General features: G+C 36.4%; 1 protein-coding gene across 9 annotated transcripts in view; it reads left to right on the plus strand.

The window, feature by feature from the left end:
• ARMC2 (armadillo repeat containing 2) overlaps positions 1-20948 on the plus strand; it is a 76081-nt gene that overhangs the window by 35398 nt on the left and 19735 nt on the right. For all 9 annotated transcript variants that reach the window (XM_027633915.1, XM_027633914.1, XM_027633909.1 and 6 more), the window contains 5 exons: positions 3441-3586; positions 5825-5924; positions 17044-17365; positions 18806-18928; positions 20741-20854. In XM_027633915.1, the coding sequence (XP_027489716.1) occupies positions 3441-3586; positions 5825-5924; positions 17044-17365; positions 18806-18928; positions 20741-20854 (805 nt within the window). The remainder of the gene's footprint in view (positions 1-3440; positions 3587-5824; positions 5925-17043; positions 17366-18805; positions 18929-20740; positions 20855-20948) is intronic.

Here is a 20948-nt window from a genome sequence, read left to right on the forward strand (position 1 = left end):
GGCGTTTAAAATAACAAATGATGTCTAAATAACAAAACTAATGAATCCGTTTATTTTCAGCATTTTGACTAACTGTCTGAACTTACCCAGAACTTTGCAGAAATGTTTTTCTTCCATTATTTGCATGTGGATAAATTTAGTTTTTTAGATTAAGGGTTTAATTTGTAAATGTTACATTTTACACCTCTTTTTTTAGTCTCTCGTTCTCTGCTGTTTTCGGTAGAATTGGAAGTGTAGCAAAACTATTTTGTACGGTTTGGATAGACTGGCTGTTTCTAAGAAGGCCTTGAGTTCTGTGGAGAAGTCATACTGACAACTGTTTCTCACTGAGGTTGCTCTTTCACTTGTTTGTCTTCTCCTCTATAGTAGTAGAGATACTTCGTTTTTCTTCCTCTTGTGAGAAAAGTAGTGATTCCTACTGCTATGGAATTCCTGTGCAACTTTCTCATATCAGTTCCTTCAACAGATCTATGTGCGGCACTTCTTCCATGTGAGTTAATTGTTCAGTTGTCATAGATGAAGGAATAGTTCTGTTTCCAGGGATAGAGTATCGAAGAAAGTTTTTTCTGTGGTTCGTGTCCTCAGAATAAACATGATTTTTTTAGCATAGTGTAACTTCTAGCAACAGATTGAATATCCAGTGACATACAGAAATAAAGAATAAATACAAGTCTTCAGGGATAGAGAACAAATTTTACTGGGGGAGAAAAGCACCTTAAATAGTCACAGTGTGGTCTCTGAGGGAGGCTCTGCCATCTCTTAATCCTGATAGCTGAAGTATCTCAGTTAACTGGGACCAGCTCTTCATTCCTTAACTGTATAATTGCACAATCACCAGATGGCAGTGTTATACATAATCTTGCTAGATCTTTTTTGTGGGAATAAAGTCCCTATCTGATTTCTTCATTCTTCCACAACTGATTTTATGCAGAAGTCCCACAATACAAGAATAAAAATATTTGCAATAATTTGTTTTTTTTTTCCTTAACAGAGACCATGAAACCAAGGTCATCTTTGGCTCATTTTATGTTACTTAACCTAATAGTCTGGTTATATTTGTACAAAATATGGTAGTGCTTATTCAAAAGCCAGGATTTTTGAAGTGTCACTGATGAGACTTAGCCAGTACTCCATTTTCTTTAATTGAAAAGCATTTAAATGTCTTCTCCTTTAAAAACAGCATTTCTCTGCAGTTAAATTTTCTCTTTGGGTGAATTTGATCTTTCACATGGCAAGATAAGGATTAGGGCTGGTGGGGAGTGCTAGAGCCAGTTGTTATGCATTTCTCCCTGAGTCATGGTGTCTGCTTGAAGCAATCTGGATCTCTCTAGAATTCATCTGCTGTCTAGCTTCTATCATTTTTTAAATTGTACTCTTCAAATTTCAGTTGCATACTAACTGTTCCTTTGTGGATATATATATTAACTGTTCCTTTGTGTTCTATGAACTGCTGAATATCATTGTCTTACCACATTTAAGTGTATATGTTATTTTGCCTTGCTTTTCCTTTCCAACCTGTCTTTGTCTGAGAATGGCTCTTGATACAATTTACTGCTGGAGGATTTTGAACCATCTGTCTTGGGCAGTGAAAAAGTTTACTCTCTTTTTGGAGACCTCTGCACCATTATCTAGTGATAAAGATTTGGGGTTTTTTCATTATCTAATATGTAAGTCTCTCTTCTGCAGTAAAAGCTCTGGTCTGCATTTGAGCAACACTTTTGATATGTGAATTTATCCTCCATTTTCTTTGTTGCTAAACTTAACTAGAATTCAACAAATATCATTCTAGGCTGACTGTGAACATCTTGTATGTGAGCATTGAATGGAGTCTTTTGTGTCTATTGCATTTGACAATTTTTCTACCAAAACTTTTGAAAACTAAAGTATTTCATCAAAATATTTTTATTAAAATATGTCTCCAGTTTTGTGTTAATTTTTGAAGCATCATGTCTTGAGAAAGAATGCACATCTGGAAATGTCTGTTTTTTGCAGTTGTTAAGTTAAAATAACAAAAAAACTCCAGGTGCCTTCTTAAACTATGAGTGATATGATGCAAATGGCTTCTGTAGGTTCAGTTTCTGTGTATTCTGAGTATAGTATAGATTTCATATGTAGTACTGAAGCTAAATCCATTCATGTATCACAGTCACATTATCCCATAATTTTTTTCCCCCCTGTGCATTGCTTCTCCATTTTGACCCATTGTTTCTTCTCCTGTTGCTCCAGAACATCCTTTGGTAACTGAAGACATGTCCACTTTTGCCAAATTTGTTGAAATAGGACAGCAAATTTGAAAGCTGCTGGAGAATGGACAGAGTAGTGCATAGAATCCTATGTGCAAAAGCTCAAACACAACAACTTAACCTGCTCCTTGTCAGAGTTTTTCTTTAAAATTAGCAATTACATATCACTGGACAAGCAATGCAATTTAGTGATAAAAGACTTAATTTCCAGAGCTTTTTGTGATAACAAACAATTTGAACAGATAGTTTGTGTGCCTTATCAAACTGCGTTTAAAACCAAATTAATGTTAATAACTTCACTCTTTGAATAAGGGAAATTTGAAGAACTCACATATTCACATAAGGTTGAATGACTTCACATTCATTTTATAGTAAGTTCTGGATTAAATCAAGATTAATTTACATGTCATTGCCTGTCTGACCTTGGCATTTGAATACTCTTACCTTGGAAGACAACCGGAATATTTCAAAATATGCAATAGCTTGTTCATTTTGTATATCTGCAAATGTTAGAAATTTTATGCATAAAGCTCCTTTAAGTTGAACAGTATCACATGAAAATATTTTGATTGCTCCAAGTAAACTTGAGCACTTAAGCTTTTCATTTTTATATTATAAATATATATTATACACATAATATATATTATATATGTTATATATTTTATAGTGAATTTCTCTTGATCTTGATTAACTTTTAATATTTTTAATTGGAATAAATTTTATTGTATTTTAAAATAAATTCATCTTAATTTGCAATTTACAGTTATTATTAAAATTTATATTATATACGAGTATTAATTTGCAAGACTTAAATATAAATTTTCAAAATCAGACATGCAAAAAATTACTTTAACCATGTACAGCAGTTCACCTGTTTTCCAATTGTTATAGGGTTGTAGACATGCATGAAAGATTTTAAAACTTATTAAAGATCATGTGTCTCTCAAAGGAGGAGGTTACATGCAGACAAACCCAATATCTTTCATTTTCAAACAGTTATTTCAAATACACAATCTTGTTGCTTACATGTTTCCTGTTGTTATTTATTGGTATATACATACCTGCAGAATGTGAACAGGACATTCAGACTGCCTTAGATGTTACAAATGAGACATGAGCTTTATTAAATTTTCAAAGCAATGTGTATTCTGTTGTAAGAAGGTGTGATTAACAAATGTTTAAATATTCTGCATGCAGCTGACAGCTACTCTGCGAAACCTGGCTGACTTGCCTCCGGCAAGGTGCCAACTCGTTTGCAGTGGTGCTGCCTCTGAGCTCTGTGTGGCGCTGGAGCAGCGTGTGAATGATCGGGATGTCTGCACCTACATCGTCAGGATACTCAGGTACCTATAGAACACAGTGCTAGTTCTGTGTGCAGTCAGGTCCCTGTTACTGCTTCCAGTGACCTCAGAGGAGGCAGGATCAAGCACTAAAGCGGGAAGATTTACATCAAATTTTGGTTTTTAAAAAGCTCTGTGTGGAATTTAATGATTTCGTATGATTATTGTGTCCTTATTAATACTTAACAGAATTTTTTATTTGTAGCCTTACAAACTCAGATTCATTGTGCCTGTGAAAAATGTTTTGTTGTATTGTGTCATTCTTTGATCCCACAGATTCTGATTGAGATTTAGCATTTCTTATGTTTTAAAGCTGCATATGTTATTAGGTATTTATTAATCCTATTTTAGACCATACTTTAAAAAAAAGAATGACAGAAATTACCCAAACTGAAGTTATATCAGGGACTGTGTACTGTGACATAAAATACAGAAGAGAGAAAATGTGACCAGTGTTCATTGTTCTGAGCTGTCACAGAGTGTTTGAGGAGATTAATCTCTGGGATCAGGGCTTGAGTGTGCAGATGGAGGCGCTGAAAGAATCTCAGTTTTATGAGCAGCTCAGCGGCTGCTTCCCAAGTTGTGCTTTTGAGAGGGAGATCAGCGTGAGTGAGTCACCAAAAAGATCATTTTGCAGTCTGAATAGTTTCTTAGTCAAAAATTCCCAGGTGCGGTTACCAAGCACCAGCTTGTAATATCCAATGCTAAATGGATTTGCAAACAATTTAAAGATTTTGAAGAAGTTGTGAAATCAACTGTTGGTAATTTCAGGAGTTAGTTGGGTTATAACGGCAGTTTATGCATGATGTTCTGGATTAAGTGTTTGCCATTGCTGCTTTGTTATTGTATTGAGTCATGTTGCCTGTGGCTCCATGTTCATTGAGATTGTGATATGGACTTCTTTTCCTGTTCAGCCCCTCCAAATCATCTGTCATATTCTCCTTTCTGGATGAGATCGGTTCGTGCTTCAGAGAGCAGCTACATATAAGGGGCTGTCATTCCTTCCTCTCCACAGCTGAAACCAGACAAATCTGGTCCTTTGCTATCTGTAAAGCATGTGAATTGCTTCCCCAATTCCATGCCACCTTCTCCACATCTGTTTCTAATTTTATTCCTAAAAATGAGTTCTGGCAATGATTACAGCACTTAGAGCGTATTTGCTTCTTCTGAGGAGAGAACATTTCTTTTACTTTGAAAATGCCATGGAAAGTGGGGTAATGGGTTTGTAATTAAGTGTAATCAATAGTTACACTGTAATTCTGATAAGGACGTTAAGGACATTGAATCTAGAATTCAATATGGAGCAAAAATAATTTGTCTTATTTAAAGTTTTCTACTGCTTCAATTTTTTGAAGTTTAGAACTCCATACTCCAAGGATACAAATTAGCCATAAAATCAATTTAATTACCTTTCTGGAAATTGCAGTCACAAAAAAAAGTGTACTGTGCAGTACAGAGCTCAGATTTGAATTTTGTTTTGTCTTCTAGTAATACAGAATGATTATTCTTTTCTCTCAATCAGTAACTTTAGGCAACTTCCTCGTAGAGAATATGTTCAATCTCTTTAGATTATTCATTTCTCTAAGTCTGTAAGTCTTCCCATAGTTGTTTTTGATTGAACATCAACATGGATCTTTCCTGATTTTGACTCTGTGGGAGGTAAGAGGTTATCCTAGATTGTTCTGTTATTGCGGTATTTCTGGTGTGACCGAAGCATGTCTGATTCTCTGTTTTGGCAATGGTCAAGGTGAGCAGTGTGGGGCTGGAGCCCCACACGTCAGGGAATGCGCAGAGATAGAATTGTGTCTGTAAAGAGCCATGTTCTGTAGTTTGCTGGTGAGAGATGTGTTCTGTTAGTGCTGTCATTGGGCTCTAGACGCCGTAGGAAGGGACCCTCTATTTCCTCTCCTGTCTGACTTTGCACGTCATCTTGACATTACAGTTCTCCCATTTAGCACTAAGAAGTGCTAGTGTTGGCATACTGTGCCCATATGGCAAGCAGGTTGGGAAGCTTCTTATGTTTGCTTTTTCCTGTAATTCACTGTGGCAAGGATATCTAGACTTCTGTTGTGCTGTTATGTAACTGCATATGCCTCTGCTAGAAGTCAGAGTATTGGCATTTACTTCATTTGTTGGAAAATACAGCTCTGAGAGTCAAAAGCAGAGTGATTTTTTTTTTTTTAAATCTTTTGTGGAAAAAAATAATTTCATTCATTTATGTTTTATTTTTTCTCTTTGTAGCAAACTTTCTTCCTACAGTGACTTCTGTGCAGCTTTAGCAGCCTGCTCCAGATGTTACACCTTATTTTTAGCCCTACTAAACAAACACCAGAAGCAGCAGGTCAGTTTTTTCATCTCTTGATTTTTATATATTAATCCTCTGATGTGTCTGTGTATTATTGTGTATAAGCTTGTTTTCAGTGACCTACTTTTAAGTATTTACCAAATAAAAATTTTAAATGGTTGACAGCATGTCGAAGTAGCAAACAAATGAAGTGAAATAATTCAGGTTAAAAATTCAAAGTAATACAGAGGACAGTTGATTAACTTGTCTGTCTTTTGTATGTGGAAACAGTTGTTTGAGTACTTTTTTTTCCTTGGTTATAAAAAAATACTTTTGAAAGCAAATAGTTTATTTGAATGTTTAGTAGTAGGAGATTGTTTGGATTTCTCCTGCTGTCCTCTTCTGCAAAAAAGTGTGAATTTTCTGGAGTTAAGCAATGGGAAAGCAGAGAAAAATATGTTACTTGTTAACTGCACAAACTATCAAAATGTATCTCTTCTCTACCAGAGAAAACCATATACCTAGAGTACCACATTTGGGACATTCATGTAGAAATAAGTGTTTAGACTTTCTCAAAATGCACCATATAAAAGATAAAATTCTGGGTATGATTACTACCAACTTAATTAGAACTTCGAGACTTAGGTGTTGCTGTATTGTCCTGCTATATCATAGCGATCTTTCCTGCATTTCCTGGAGCACTGGGCTCTTGGAGTGTGGTGCAGGATCACAGTCTTACAGATTGATATGCTTCTAAGACTGGGGAGCAAATTACTCAGCTGTATTGCTAGGTAAGTTGTAAGATGAAAATAATTTTTAGGTAAGGCATAAATGTTCAAAGGTGGAACAAGGTTTCAAAACATAGAACATTAAATCACATTAAGATTATTCTTAAAAGTAAGGAACTTTCTTGACTGCTCCAGCATCTAAACTAGTTTGAGGACATTTAGTTATCCTGTATATTTATGCCAGGGCTAGTAATTCCTGGAAGTTTGTTGGAAGGATGTCTTTTGTGCTGCTGTTGTTAAAGTGAGTTAAGGAGGGTAACCAAATCAACTACACTGAACAATCTATTCTTTCTCCTGCCAAATAAAAAAAGATTTCTCCCTTTCCTGTTTGCCTGCATCCGTGTTTTCTGCGATAATACACATAGAAGAGGAACAAAGATGAAGTTGTTTCTAAATGTCTGCTGATTACTACTTCTGCAGCATATTTGAGTATTTCTACATTCAGGCTGCTCTTGCATTTTGTAGTCTTCAGAGACACTTTAGTAAAATGCTGTGTAAATGCTATGTAAATAACATGAGAAATATCAAAGGCATGATATTTCCCTAGACTTACAGTTATTCTTCCTTGTGACCACTGTATTAAAAATGCAACCAATTATGAAACTGGGAATAAGGAGTTTAAATTAAGTAACATCTTCCTTCCAATTCTTAATCTGTAATTTTAAGAGGAACTTTTCTAGGCTCCTGAGGTAATAGCTTTGTGTCATAACAAATTATGGGCTCATACATACCTTCAAATTCTTTGTTGTTAGGTAGTTCTTGCTTGTCTGCTTTGTTAAGTGGTCCTGAAATACATCTTTGTTCACTAGATTAACATTGCTTTTTGTGTTAAATTGTCAGTTATTTTATTAAAATACAAATTAGTAAAGAAATAGCTTATGTATTTAAAAAACTTAGCTATTATGTTGTGATGATAATATGTGCAGCACTTCCAGAATAATTATTTCTTACTGCAGTTTTGAAACAAGCATGCAATTGTCAGTTGCCAGCTTAGTGAAGCCCTGGAGAAAGAAGAAAAAGGGATATAGATAATGTAATGCACCACTTTTTCTGTAGTGTGTAATAAACACTTGAGCTATGAGGAGTGCAAATGTTTTTCCTGAGGTGTAGTTGGCACTGCTAATCTTTGTTTTAAAATGCTGACAGCTAGTGACTTATAGCTTGAATTGGTATGAGTTGAAAAGAAATCAAGTAACAGCAGAGTGAGTAAAGTTGTCTGCGATGGGAAGAAGCAAAGAAGAGGATAAAATCATCATTATTAACACAAAGCATTAAAAGCCCTCAGGACCAAAGACTGATACGTGAAGAAAGGAAGTATGTGAATGTTTTCTGAATTTTCAAGTTGTAAAGTTTGTGGTATCAGGTTTTTTACTGGCAGTCATGGCAACTAGAGACATAGAGTGGAAAAAATAGAAGAAAAATAGCATTCAGACTTTCTCAGGTGCTTTCATAACTGTGACTTTAAAAATAAGTATTAAGTATCGTGAAAGTAAAAATGTGAGCACTGGAAATAGGATTAATAATTTGCACCCTCACCATAGACTGAATTCCACGGATGCCACCCAGATAGTGTCTGTTCTTCTCACTACAGTGCAGTTTCAGCTCTTTTTTTTCTCAACTTGTTTTCTCTCTTGGGTAAAAGAATCAGATGGAATGGAAGAGTAGTGATTTAACTCTATGGGAAAGACTTTTGGAGATATTGAGTTAGTGAGACTTGCTAAATTCCATGTGTCCTAGTCTTAGGTAAGGAATACAGAAAATTGCAAAACTGGATCTGCAAGGTAGAACTGGGGAATTCAACGGTGCTTTTGTACACATATGAAATATGTGTTTGTGGTTGGCTTTGTGTGGAATAACAAAAAAATCTTTGGTGGCTGCCACATGCTGTGAAAGGTGTCAGAAGTATTCTTGTAGAGCTTGTCTTGCAGGATGAACTTTCACGCTTCTGTTTCTAGTCAGCATTGTAGACTTTTGCTGATCTTGAGAAATCTTTTAGCAAGATGCTCTTCCGCTTTCTCACATCATTATCATCTCTAAAGTTTTCAGATAAACTATATAAAAGGTGACTTCCTCAGGCTGTGGTTATTGTCATAAGTCACAAGAAGGCCATGCTTTTGGAACAGGCACATTGCCTAAATAGGGCAGTAGCTTCTGTCAATACTGCAGGCACTATCTGAGCTTAGGTGACCTTTTGGGGCCCTGCCAGCTCCTGTGTAATGTTTTATCAGTTAGGAATCTATTTTCAATCCTAAGTGCACAAACACAGGGTGCGATACTAAAATTTATATCGAAGCAATCTTGTGTCTCTTGTATATCAAAATCCCTTTATACTTCAAAGTATCCAACTTTTTAAATTAGGAAACATTTGTTTAAGAATCTGACATCACTGGATGCAGTAATTGCCCATTCAGCAAAATAATAATCACATTGGATCACATGAACAGTTCATCCAGTCTACTGTTCATACTCAGCAGTGGTGAAAGATGTCTAGAGAACAGTAAAAACAAGCATGTGTGATACTCCCTGTGTATACTTACCAGACCTCCAGCTCTTTCCAGTTTGGAAACATCCTCAGCCAGCTGTGTATGAAATAAACCTCAGTTGACTTTTATTCTGTGAAATTCTAGAGTCTCTTCTCTGCCCCCATATAAATATGTTAAAGATCTACTGGCAAGGAGTTGCCATAGCAAGTAATTCCTTTTGTTTGCTTAACTATCTTTATTTGATTCCTTCTGATTCTTGTATTGAAAAGGCAGTGAATATTTAAGCCCATTGTTCATTTCACACCTCCCTTGGCTTTCTAGACCTTTATCATATCTTCTTTGAGTTATCTCTTCTTCATGCTGAAGAGTCCTTTCTTAGACCTTTCTGATATAGAGACTATTCCATACCATTGTGTATCCATGTTGCTTTTCTCAGGGCATTTTACAATCCTGATTTCTGTCTCTGTTTTTTGAGGAAACCAGAACATGGCAGTTAAGATGTGGCCATGTCACAGATTTGCGTGCCTGCATAAATTTATTTCCCAATAATTCCTAATATTTTATTTGCTTTCTTGACCTCCCGTGAGCATTGAACTCCCATGAAGAATCTGTCGTTAACCCCAGGATTGCTGTCCAGGTGGTTATGGTTGGTTCAAAGGCAGTCATTTTATACATGAAGGTATGTTTGCTCTGTTTTTTTTCCACACAACATTTCATGTTCATCTGCATTTAAATTTGTGCATATTTTATTACCAGTTGACTACAAATCTTTTTTCTACTCTTTGGTCAGCCTTCATCTTTGCTACTTTGAATATCATAGTGAAGTCAGGAGACTCTCCCATATCACTGCTGCCACCCACTTTTCTATGTTGTTAATGGACAAGTTGAACACAACAGATCCCAGCACAGAACACTCTGTAATTCCACTGGTCATCTTCCACCATTGCAGGAACTACTAATTTACCCTGTTTTCCATTCACTAATAATTTATCTGTACCAAGACATTTTCCCTTCCAGTGTGAGTCCTTAGTTTTGCTAGGATTTTGGTAAGTGACTGTTAAAAGTCTCCTGGAAAGCCCCGTGGTGATCTCAGATGGGTCTTAGAAGCCTTAAAGCTGATTGTGTTTATCTGACTGTCCACAAATTTTTTTGTTCTTTTTTTGTGATCTGTATTAATTTATCTAGTCCAGACACCAGGCTGGAATCTCACTTGGGATGTTTTCGTGTGTTACCCTTCCAGTTCTTAAGCATAGAAGCAGTTTCGGGAGGTTGCAAATTGCTGTTAGTAATTAAGTTATTTCATTAATTAGTTCTTTTAGAACTGTTGGTAATTATCCAGTCCTGGTGATATGTTACTCTTTATTTTGTCAGTTTGTTCCTTAAAATCTTTAAAGATTGTGATTGCTTGAGTTTTTGGACAGATCCTCTGATGAGTCTTCCCTGAAGAAGGCTGTAGCATTGAGATGTCCCTAATTGCTTTCAGAGTGGGCATGAATCAATGCGAAGAACTCATTTAGCTTCTCTGCAATGACATTTTCTTCTCTGAGTGCTTCTGTTTTATCCTGATCATCAATTAGTTCTGCAGATTCTGACAAACTTCCTGGTCCTCATGTGTTTGAAAATATTTGTTATTATTTTTGCATCTCTTGCATCAGTTAGGAGAACTGGACTGATTTTCTGTTGTAATTTGCACACTGCTGTTTGATTTAACAATCAGTTTGTCAAAAACTATTAAATGAAGAATAGATTGGTGTTGCCTTATTGTCCTCTCTAAGGATATGTCCACATTTATCAGGTTCACTGTGCCTGGATCTGCCCAGCTTTCTTTCCAAATGCACCCACCAGGTAGTGGGTCCCAAATCAGCTTGTGGTCCTCTGTGAGCAAGCAGGCTTCTGCTTGTGAGACTAGTTCTTGTCGCCACTCCCCCCAAAATATCCCCACTCATTTCAGGCTGTTGAATGCCCTTTTGGCTCTTAGGATTCCTACAGTGGGGAAGGTTGTCACAGATGAGGCCTGTAACTGCAGGGAATTCTCCCACTTTGTTTTGGCTTTATTTATTAGGCAAAGGCATATCTGCATGCAGTGACTGGTCTTTCTGTCTGGTATTTTGGCTGGCTTATGGAGAATTCTGTGATGAGCTCCCAGGAACTTGTTTCAGTCAGTCATATAATATAGGTCATGTAATACCCAGAGGCAATCACACGCTCTTCACAATATAGTGTAATGTTGCAGCTCTGTTTGGTTTAGATACACGTTTGCCTTTTATGTGCCTTGAGAGTGTTACTGATACTCTGCTCAGTGACATCACAGTCTTATACCAAAGGTTTTTTTATTAGTATTGTTATTGGGGGCAGTGGTGTGTTTCTTTATCTATTGCTTGCTTCTAAAGAAATGGTCATCAGTGCTGACCTAAGTGTTCTTTGTGTTTTGGTTACTCGCTTTTTCCCACTGTGCCTCAGTCCCTCATTTGGACTGAGGACAGTTTGTGTGACAGCATGATATATCATGTCAGAGAACTGACCCAGCTTCCAATAGCCTTACAACCAAAAAAAAAGAATCCCAGTTCTTTCTTGAGTTATCACCTGCATTGCTTTCCAGTCTAGTTTGTTGAACAGCCACACAAATACTTCCTTGATCACAAATACTGAGGAAACAATAGGTGAGAAAATAAATTGTGAGTGGAAAGGAGATTGAGTGCTGTTTATGCCATTACTTCTGCTGAAGTTCTTGTCAAGGTAACCCTACAAAGAACTTGCCTTGATAATGTGGTTCTTTTCTCCTGCAGTTACAAATACATATTTTTAGTTGTATTCCTCCTCCATCTAGCCCAACATTATAATAGTGCCTAGGACAGTTAAAAAAGGGAATATAGTAATTGACCATTAAAGAGCAAAAATATAAGATTTTCTCCTGTGTTTTGTGTGTGGACATGCATATTCATAACTGCTTATTCATTCTCTCTGAATTAGCTTTTTTTTTCCAAAAGGAAGTATCAACTTTAGGATAAATATTCTGACAACTCTGAAGGAACTTCCCTCCTGACAAATGTGAATAACCTCAGAATGTCAGTCTTTCCCTACAATATTTCTGATAGTATGCCGAGCTGACACTGTATTTGCATCTTCCTAATACTTTAGTTGTGATTTTTTTTCCTTTTTTTCCTTTTTTTTGTCTCAAAGAAAAAGCAAAAATGGTAAGAAAAGTGCAGAATATGTGATATATACTCTGAGTATAAAGTTATCAGGAACATAGAGCTCAAAGTTTGTAGTCAACCAGCCTTCATTGGTGTGTATCATATAGAAGCCTGCTGTTCTGATGTATCAAAAGATGCAAATGAATGTATGATAGGTAAATACTAGAGTGTCAAATAAGAAGATATTACTGCTTGGTGAGACACTCTCACTAAAATATGTTGCCTTAGTTTTTGGTATTAATTTCTACGAAAGATGCTGAAAGTTTGGGAACACCTCTGTAAAGAGCTAAGGAATGATTAGAGTTAAAAAAGCCCAAGCAAATTAATTTATCCATGACAAAGGTCAGACCATTAGGAAGCTGCCTATTCATAGAATCTGCACAAGGAAGACATTTCTGTTAGTATACTAGTCTTTAATCTAGAAAAAAGAGCTAATAAGAAATAGTGGCTAAAGCTGTACAAATTTAAACTAGTAATAAGAATAAAGATTTTAACTAGAGAGATCAGTAATCAGAGTAATACTGTGAGGGATGTGGTTTTCAACTTTTTTTCCCACTAATTTCATTTCTGAAATTTTTTTTTTTAGAGAACGTACACTGCCTTTCATCAAATGTTCTGATGACACCATGCTTGCTTTTTTTTGTTACCTTTCCCAGATCTCCAGGTGTCCACAAACAAACCAAGAACATGAGTTGCTAAAAGTCACTAAGTGCAAATGAATCCTTTTCTGAAAAGTTTAGCTTAACAGATCATATTTTGGGGTGTAGAAATTATCGGGTAGGATCCTGTGATGTGGATACACAGAATTATAATTACATACTTCCAATGGCCTCTCCTTATCAAATACATCCATATAGTCATATGTGGGGTGGAAGGGGGTTCCCTTTTTACTGACAAAGTACTCCCTGCTATTACTATGGCAAAGCTTCTCCTCTCTGCTCTTTATTTCACATTCCTCAGTCAGGAACTTCTTTGTTTGCTTTTGATACTTCCAGGTTATTCTACGCCATTCTAAGCACATTTTCCCCCCTCCTCCCCCTGCCTTTTTTTTTTTTCTCTTTAAATTGAGTTTCATTTTGTGTCAGTTGTTATTTCTGGGTTTGAACAAGAACTTTCATAGATAGAACATCACTTCAAGATGAATCCATACTGTGTTTGCGAGAGATTAGCTCCAGGATGGTGTAACTACTGCAATTTTGTCTGTAAGTAGACTATCAGGCCCTGCAAAGAGAACTCCCAGATTTTCTTTCCAAGGTGCGTAATAAAGCAGAAATACAAATTTGGAAGTGAAGTGTAAATTAGATTTGAATAAGAAGCAGGGCAGATGGTAGAATTTTGACTAACTCCATTGAAGTTTGTATAACATGGAGAGCACATTTGATTTACAGCTGATGATTCAATAGGAACACAGCTGCTGGCATCTGACCTTTTATTTTGTACTATCCCTCCCCTTCTGAGGGCGCAGGCACCAAACAAATTAACAACAGGTACTTGGCCAGCATGCGCAGAGTCTGGAGTGGACTCCCCTTCCTTATTTATCTTGTTTTAGTTAGAAACTATTGACCTAATTTGCTTTCCTTTCCTACTGATAAGTAAGCCTGTACTGTTTGTGCCTCTGTTCATCAGGCTTTACACTGAAAGGCAGGTATACTTTAATTGCCAAGATAAACTGTTGTCAAGTTCTGTGACTCAGCAAGTACATGAGGTCCCTTTGCTACTAGGGCAGTGCAAGGAATAGATTTTTACAAGTAGATAAGCAAAGAAATCTTTCATATCTGTGATCAAATATGAATGTTCCAGTTGCCAGAAGAATAACAGTTAAATGCTGATGGAGTATGTGGTGCCAGTACCACCTTAAAAACGAAAATATCACAGTTTCTTCACAGATAGCAGCAAAAAAAAAAGACCATCTTCTCAAGTTTTTATTGATTTTTTTCTTCCAATTTGTTTATATAAGTGAAGCTGTGTGGTCTCATATATAGCCTTCCACTCAGGTTTGGGTACTCTGTGGACAGCACGTCTCACATGAATGCATCACTCTAAAAAGATGAAATAACTGACTGTAATTCCTGTCTTTAATTTATCTTTAGTGTGATACATGTTAAAACCTCCATATTACATAAACTGATCTGATACATGTAATTTTTCTGTAAGTGTGCAAGAATGTCTGAAATTCTGTATGCAGTTAATACTCAAAAAATATTTTGTTGGTTTTTTTTTTTGCTGTGTACAAAAAGGCCCATGGGCCTTGCACAGGTTTAGTCTTGCAAGCAGTTTCAAAATGTCATTTAACTTTGCATGTACTTTTTACACAGAAATTCTGAGATGTGTTTTTTACTCTTACAGCACTTACCCATGAGCATTTAAAAAATATAGCCAAAAATAATACAAACCCTTGAGCACTGTACTACTCAGGAGAAGTCAATACCAGCTTTCCTCTTTGACTCTGTTAGTTAAATTTTCACTGGAAGATAATGAATCTTCGATACTATTCTATTAAAACCGGATATGCTTAGCTAAAAAAGAAGTGTTTTATAAGTTTGTTTTGCTAGGCTGTAGGTGGAAAGCACAGCTGAGATCACACTTCTCAAAATATCAGTTGATTGCTTTGCGGTACCTGTTTGTCTGTTTCCTGATTGGGCAGAGCTGTTGCTGGGCTGATACCATTCTGACCAAAATTAGAAAGTCAATATAAACGAGTCGAACTAGACTGCCTGCTTTTTTCAGTTCTCTCTTCTGATTCATCAGTTGTTTGTTTCAAATTTTTACAGCCTGTGTGAATTGGGTGTTATGCCAGCAAAGGTGAAAGCTCTTAGTGGTTAGTCAGTAAGAATGCTCATAAAAATTTGTCTTGATGACATTTAGATGCTAGCAAAAAATATGATGCCTAGTTAAAAAAAGTGGAAGCAGGTCCTACAGAGTGATACTAAAATTAAATATATGGATGTGAGAACCTTTTCCTCACTTAGGAGATTGCTGCTTCTCATGTCCGATGATAGCACTCATGTTCCTGAGAGGATGTTATTGACAATGTCTTGTGGCAGAGGCTTAAAACCTGAAACTTACTGGTGAAGGCCTGTAAGAAAGAAGGACTTGCTGCTTACACATCTTTTTTTCCTTCAGTATTAGTATGTATACTTCAACAGAGTTCGACAGTGCCTCGTTAACTTACATTATTAATACCAGGGAGGGTTAGGATATGTGTAAATATAATTCAGATATTTGAAGAAAAACAGCATGTAAATTGTTTAGCAAAATTCTAGGTTAGTGCAAGTGCATCTGTAAGGGTAGATGGCCCTGATATACTTGAAGAAATGCTGTTACTTTACCTGCACTGTTAAGATAAAGCTACAGATTTTTCTTTTTGGAAATGAGTAGGTTTTGATGCAAGTGACAGAAGCAAATGTTTTAATTAGTTTAAACTTGGGTCACTTCAGACTTTCAGAATTTTGTTTTCTTGTCTCATACTGGTGGGTAAAAAAAAGATAGGTATGTTTTTAAATGCCATTCAGTTAGGATCCACTAGTCTTGCCACAGAAAGGCTTTATCTCAGTATGTACAATTCTCTATCCCACTGAAGATCAGGCTAGAAAGTGCTTTAAGAGAGCAACTTGGTTAAATCATGAGATCTCAAGATACTTTATAAAAATACTTATCACTTAGCAATGATAAGAATAAAAGGGTAGGAAGAGCACAAAAAAATCAAAATGGAAAAAAAAAAAAAACACAAAATGAGATGCAACCAAAAAGGGACATAAAAAGAAACAAGAAAACTTTTTATAGTAGAGTAAGGAGACAATAAGGAAATAATTGCTCTAGTGTTCAGAAGAACGTGAGCATTATTGACAGATGTCAGTGTGAATAGTGAATTTTGTGGAATGCCTTTTTTTGCTTCTTTTCTGAAAGGGTTAAGTATGACCAAATGAATAATCTGTACTTCAGCCTAAGTTCATTTATCACTAAAAAATGACCTGGAGCATATTTAAATGTCTTCAAAACAGCTAGGCCTGATGCAATTTACCTTTGGTGTTTACAAAAGGACAGAAAGGGGATTCCAATCACTGGGATTCTGAAAAATTATATAGAATTTCAAGGTTGTAGGGTGCTTGTTTTTAAAAGAAGAAACAGGAGGAACTGGAGAATAACAGACCAGTCAACTTAGATTACATTTCTGGTAAAAATCTGGAACAAATAATTTGGCTGTCTGTAAGCAATTGAAATTAACAATGAAATGAGTAAGATCTAACATAGCTTTAACAGTAATAAATCAGTGGAATGGAGTTTAACCTCTACAGTCATTACCAGGCCCAGAGGAGGAAAGGTTGTGGTCTTTGCCCATCACAGCTGACACTTGAAAGATTAGTAAGCTCTAGTCCATATGATTGTTCTAGTTATATAAAGTGCTGTTTTAAGATGTTTTAAGATTACTGTGGGCTTGGTAAAAATAGATGACCTATACTAAGTATATCCCATTAGTAATTACCCCAATGCTATCCTAGTTCTCTCAGACATTTTTGATTTCTTATGTGATTTGGGTTATGAAAACGGTAGCATAAAAAATTATTTCTAGGTGCTGTATCTGGAATTCCTTCAGTCATTCTGGATGTGCTATTACCTGAATTGTGAAGCAAATAAAGTGTTATCGTTTTAAGCAGCTAATACCTTCTGATGTTTTCCATGTAATATGGTTTGTTTGTTTATTTTACTGCAGGATTTAGTTATCCGTATCGTCTTCATTCTCGGTAATTTAACAGCAAAGAATAACCAGGCCCGTGAGCAATTTTTTAAAGAAAAAGAAAGCATTAACACCTTGACATCATTATTCCAAACCTACTACGAACTTGATTTGAATGCACAGACATGGTACCATGATGGAGAAGGAAAAGGAAAAAACCACCTAAAGCATCCTTCAGAAGCAGAAGATGTTATGATAAAACTGATAAGAGTGCTGGCCAATCTCTCGATTCATCCCAGCGTAGGAGCCACCCTGGCAGCTGCTCATCGTGTTGTTGAATTACTTGTTACAGTACTAGGTAATAAAATCTACGTTGTGTTTGTTATCTTCCTTCAGCCTATAATGAGAGTTCAGGATTTTTCATTGCAAAAAAACCCGAAGTCAGTTTGCTGATATTCATAAACTATTTTATGTAGAAGGCCTGTTTGAGACAGTGGATGCATTGCTGCTTTGATACAGACTTTTTAGTATCTGGGGAAAGATGTCGTAGAAGTTTTTAATTCAGTGATTAGATTTGCAGATATGATCATTAGGATAAGAAAACAAATTTTATTTTAAACGCATCTCATTGAGAGTTCATATATAAGGGAAGTTTGTTCTTGTCAGGTGCTACATAGGTGTGTTTGGTGGTGGTATTTTTTTTAAGGTTTGCATTTTTTGTGACTGTTCTCAGTTAAGTATTCTTTTTGTTCTCTGCGCCCATAACTTTCAGCCTGCTCAAAGAAATTTCTCATATTTTTTTCTTCTTTTTCCAACCTTTTAGCTCTTTTGGATGGAAGAGTGTGTCCTTCTCCTGCCAAATGGAGGCTTAGGACTGTAGTTCCTTTACCACTTACGATCCCTTTGTAAATCTAATTACAGAGTAGGACTGGGTTTGTTGTCCCTGTAACAGAGTTTAGCACTGACAAGATACAGCTCAGACGGCTCAGTGTATTTTACTCTGTGATGAGAACATTAAATGTTATGTTAAGACAATCAACCTGATTATACACTATCTCATAGTCATGGGGGATTAGAGAAGGCAGACTCACAACTGCATTCTCTCTCATGGGTTGAAACTGTCTCAATGTCTTAATCATTGTGTAAATGCTTTTGAGCTTCAAAGCTTCTCTCTGCTAGCCTCCCCTCTTCTTGAGCACTCAGTTTACTACATCAGTCAGTTTACTACAAAATGTTCTCTCTCCCCTCTTTTATTTCCTTCACTCTTGGTTTCTGAGGCCAGAAACCTCAGATAAATCGGTATACACAACTTTCAGACTTACAGATGGGATTTTACGCTGGTTAACATTCTGTCAGGAACTCTAAGAGAATCTTTCAAATATTGTTAAAGATTTTTTATCCAGTTTTTTTTTCGAGGTACCTAACATTTCAGTATAATAGTCCTTGGTATTTCTCTGTGTCTATCCCATAACCCTATTTCTGCATGTGGATTCTCCTCAGTGCCATCTTAAAATAGCAAATAGGTTCTGTAAAATGCCTTAACTAACTAGATTTTAAATCATGTTTCCTTACTCACAATGATTTCTGTAAATTAATAGTTGTAAAGAGTGACTTTGTATTGCCATTTTTGGATCGGGTGTTCCTGTTAGCTTCTGCCATGATCCTGAAAAACAGAATAGTTGACTATAATAGTGGCCATGTAAACTATTACTAAGTTTGCTTTTGAGATCTAATGCACTCCTAAGTTAGAATCATGTGAGTGTGAATCTACATATATTTTGTGGGTTTTGACTCTCAGAATACAAGTCCATCGATGACTGTGAAGAGCTGGTCATCAATGCTGCCACAACAATCAACAATTTGTCGTACTACCAAGTGGAGAGTTCTGTGCTTCAAGACAAGAAGCTGCACATTGCTGAAAGTAAGGACTTTTAAAATATTACTTTTTGTATAGCTTTTAGAAAGTGGAAATATTCTGACATAACAGAAAGTAAAGACACTGATAGCGTTTTGTGGTATCGTACTGTAGGAATATAAAGCTCATAGGGCTAAATTCTTCCCATAATGATTTCTGATTCTTTTGGAAAGTAATTCTGTGACTTATATGAAAGTAGCTGGGTTGTTGACAAAACCCCTTCTTTGACTGCCGAAAGGAATTTGCCGTATTGTTTTCTGTGTTGTAATTTTTGCTAGATTTGTTAAAAATCCATATACCTGAGCCAAAATGATCATGTGGCTTTTTACTTCTCATCAGAGTACAGTAAATTTTTTTTTTCTTCTTGGTACTTTCTGTACCTGCAAAATCTGATTTCTGTCCCTTTCTGGCTTATAAATCCATTGGCAGTATTGTATTGGGGGCTTCTCCCCTCTGACAGTATGGACAGCAATAATTTATTGATGTGTAGGAACTGCAACTGAGTTCTGGGTCTCATTGTGTTAATGTTGTGCAAAAGGTAGAGTTTGTCTTGCAAATCTTTCTGTCTAAATAGACAAGGCATGGGGGATAGACAGAACCTGAAGTTTGCACAACAGGTAGAACGAGGAGTAGGAAAAAATATCCTGCTGTTCTGTCATGACTCATTTTGTCACCTATAAGCCAGCTGCCTCTTACTGCTGGTTGGAAAATGTGGAAACAAATTACTTCTCTGCCTGTCCCATTTGCTCTCCCTCTTCTGTTTTTGTTGTTAGCATGTGAAACTAGTGCCATCACCTTCCTCTGCCTGAACTGAGGAAAGAGAACCCTTTGATGGAAGACCAGCAGGCTTCCTCCTCCAGGAGACATTTTGAGAATGTTTGCTGATACAAGTGGTGGTTCCCAAAGACAAAAAATAATAATTTCAGATGTTTCTTTAAGACAAGTTCAAGACATGTTCAGTATTGCAACATTCAGAGACAGAAGTAATGGGAACTAAGCCAACCTCTATTCTATATTTATTTCCTTCACTTTTCTGTGGTAGAAGGGTTAAGGGTTGACTTATTTAAATCCTCTATATGATGGACTGATTTCAGTGGTTTGTGTCATACTCACAGACGACTGATAAATGTAACTTCTGTAACATCGCTCCTTTGCCATGCAGCAAACCCCCCCATGATGATAGCTCTTCCTGTGAAATGCTGAAGTTCTCATTCTGCTGCTGAAGTTACACACTGATCATATATTAAGCTGCTAAGCAGGAAAGCAGCAAGGAAGTGAATGCTTCAGATTGAGACAATATTAAGTAGCTGTTGAGAGAAAATGTGCTTCCTTGTTATAGCAGCAATGAGAGAAAAGAGAGCTAATGTCAGCAAATAATTTGAGTTTTAGGAGACATCCTGCCATAAGACCATCCGTTCAGGATCTGAATCAATTCTCTTATATATTACAACATTTTTTAAATTATGTCTTGCTGAATTTCCACATGAGCCCACTCAAAAATGCATAGCAAACCTGGCTCCCATTATTACAACTGTGCTTGGACTGTGTCCATAACTCTTTGTTTATTCCTTTGCATTTAGCCCTATATTGGAGCTCTTTGTCTCATCTTCAAAACCCTACACAATTTAGTTCTTACTCTACCATCAGCTCACCCCCTTCACTGCCACCAGACAGATAACTGTATATTTCTTAAATATAAGAAATTTCTCATATTTATTGCTGTTGCTGCTTGCTTCTGATACTCATTGATAAGAAGCCAAGCACGTATTTGTGATATACAGGTAATTGTTTTTGTTTAATTTCTCTGCAAACCAATAGTGCTTTTGAAGCTGTTGATGAGTGACAATATGGATGGAGTTGTGGAGGCTGTCAGAGTCTTTGGCAATCTTTCCCAGTATCATGAGGTCTGTGACTTCATCATGCAGAAAAAGAGTGAGTTGCTTTTGCATTTGTACGACTCCTGTTTTTAAATGTCCATGGTTCTGAAAAGAAAAGATTGTTAATAAGCTGTCTCAGTTAAAGGGTA

Source organism: Corapipo altera, unplaced genomic scaffold, assembly GCF_003945725.1.
Source record: "Corapipo altera isolate COAL_440 unplaced genomic scaffold, ASM394572v1 2b, whole genome shotgun sequence".
Classification (NCBI taxonomy): domain Eukaryota; kingdom Metazoa; phylum Chordata; class Aves; order Passeriformes; family Pipridae; genus Corapipo; species Corapipo altera.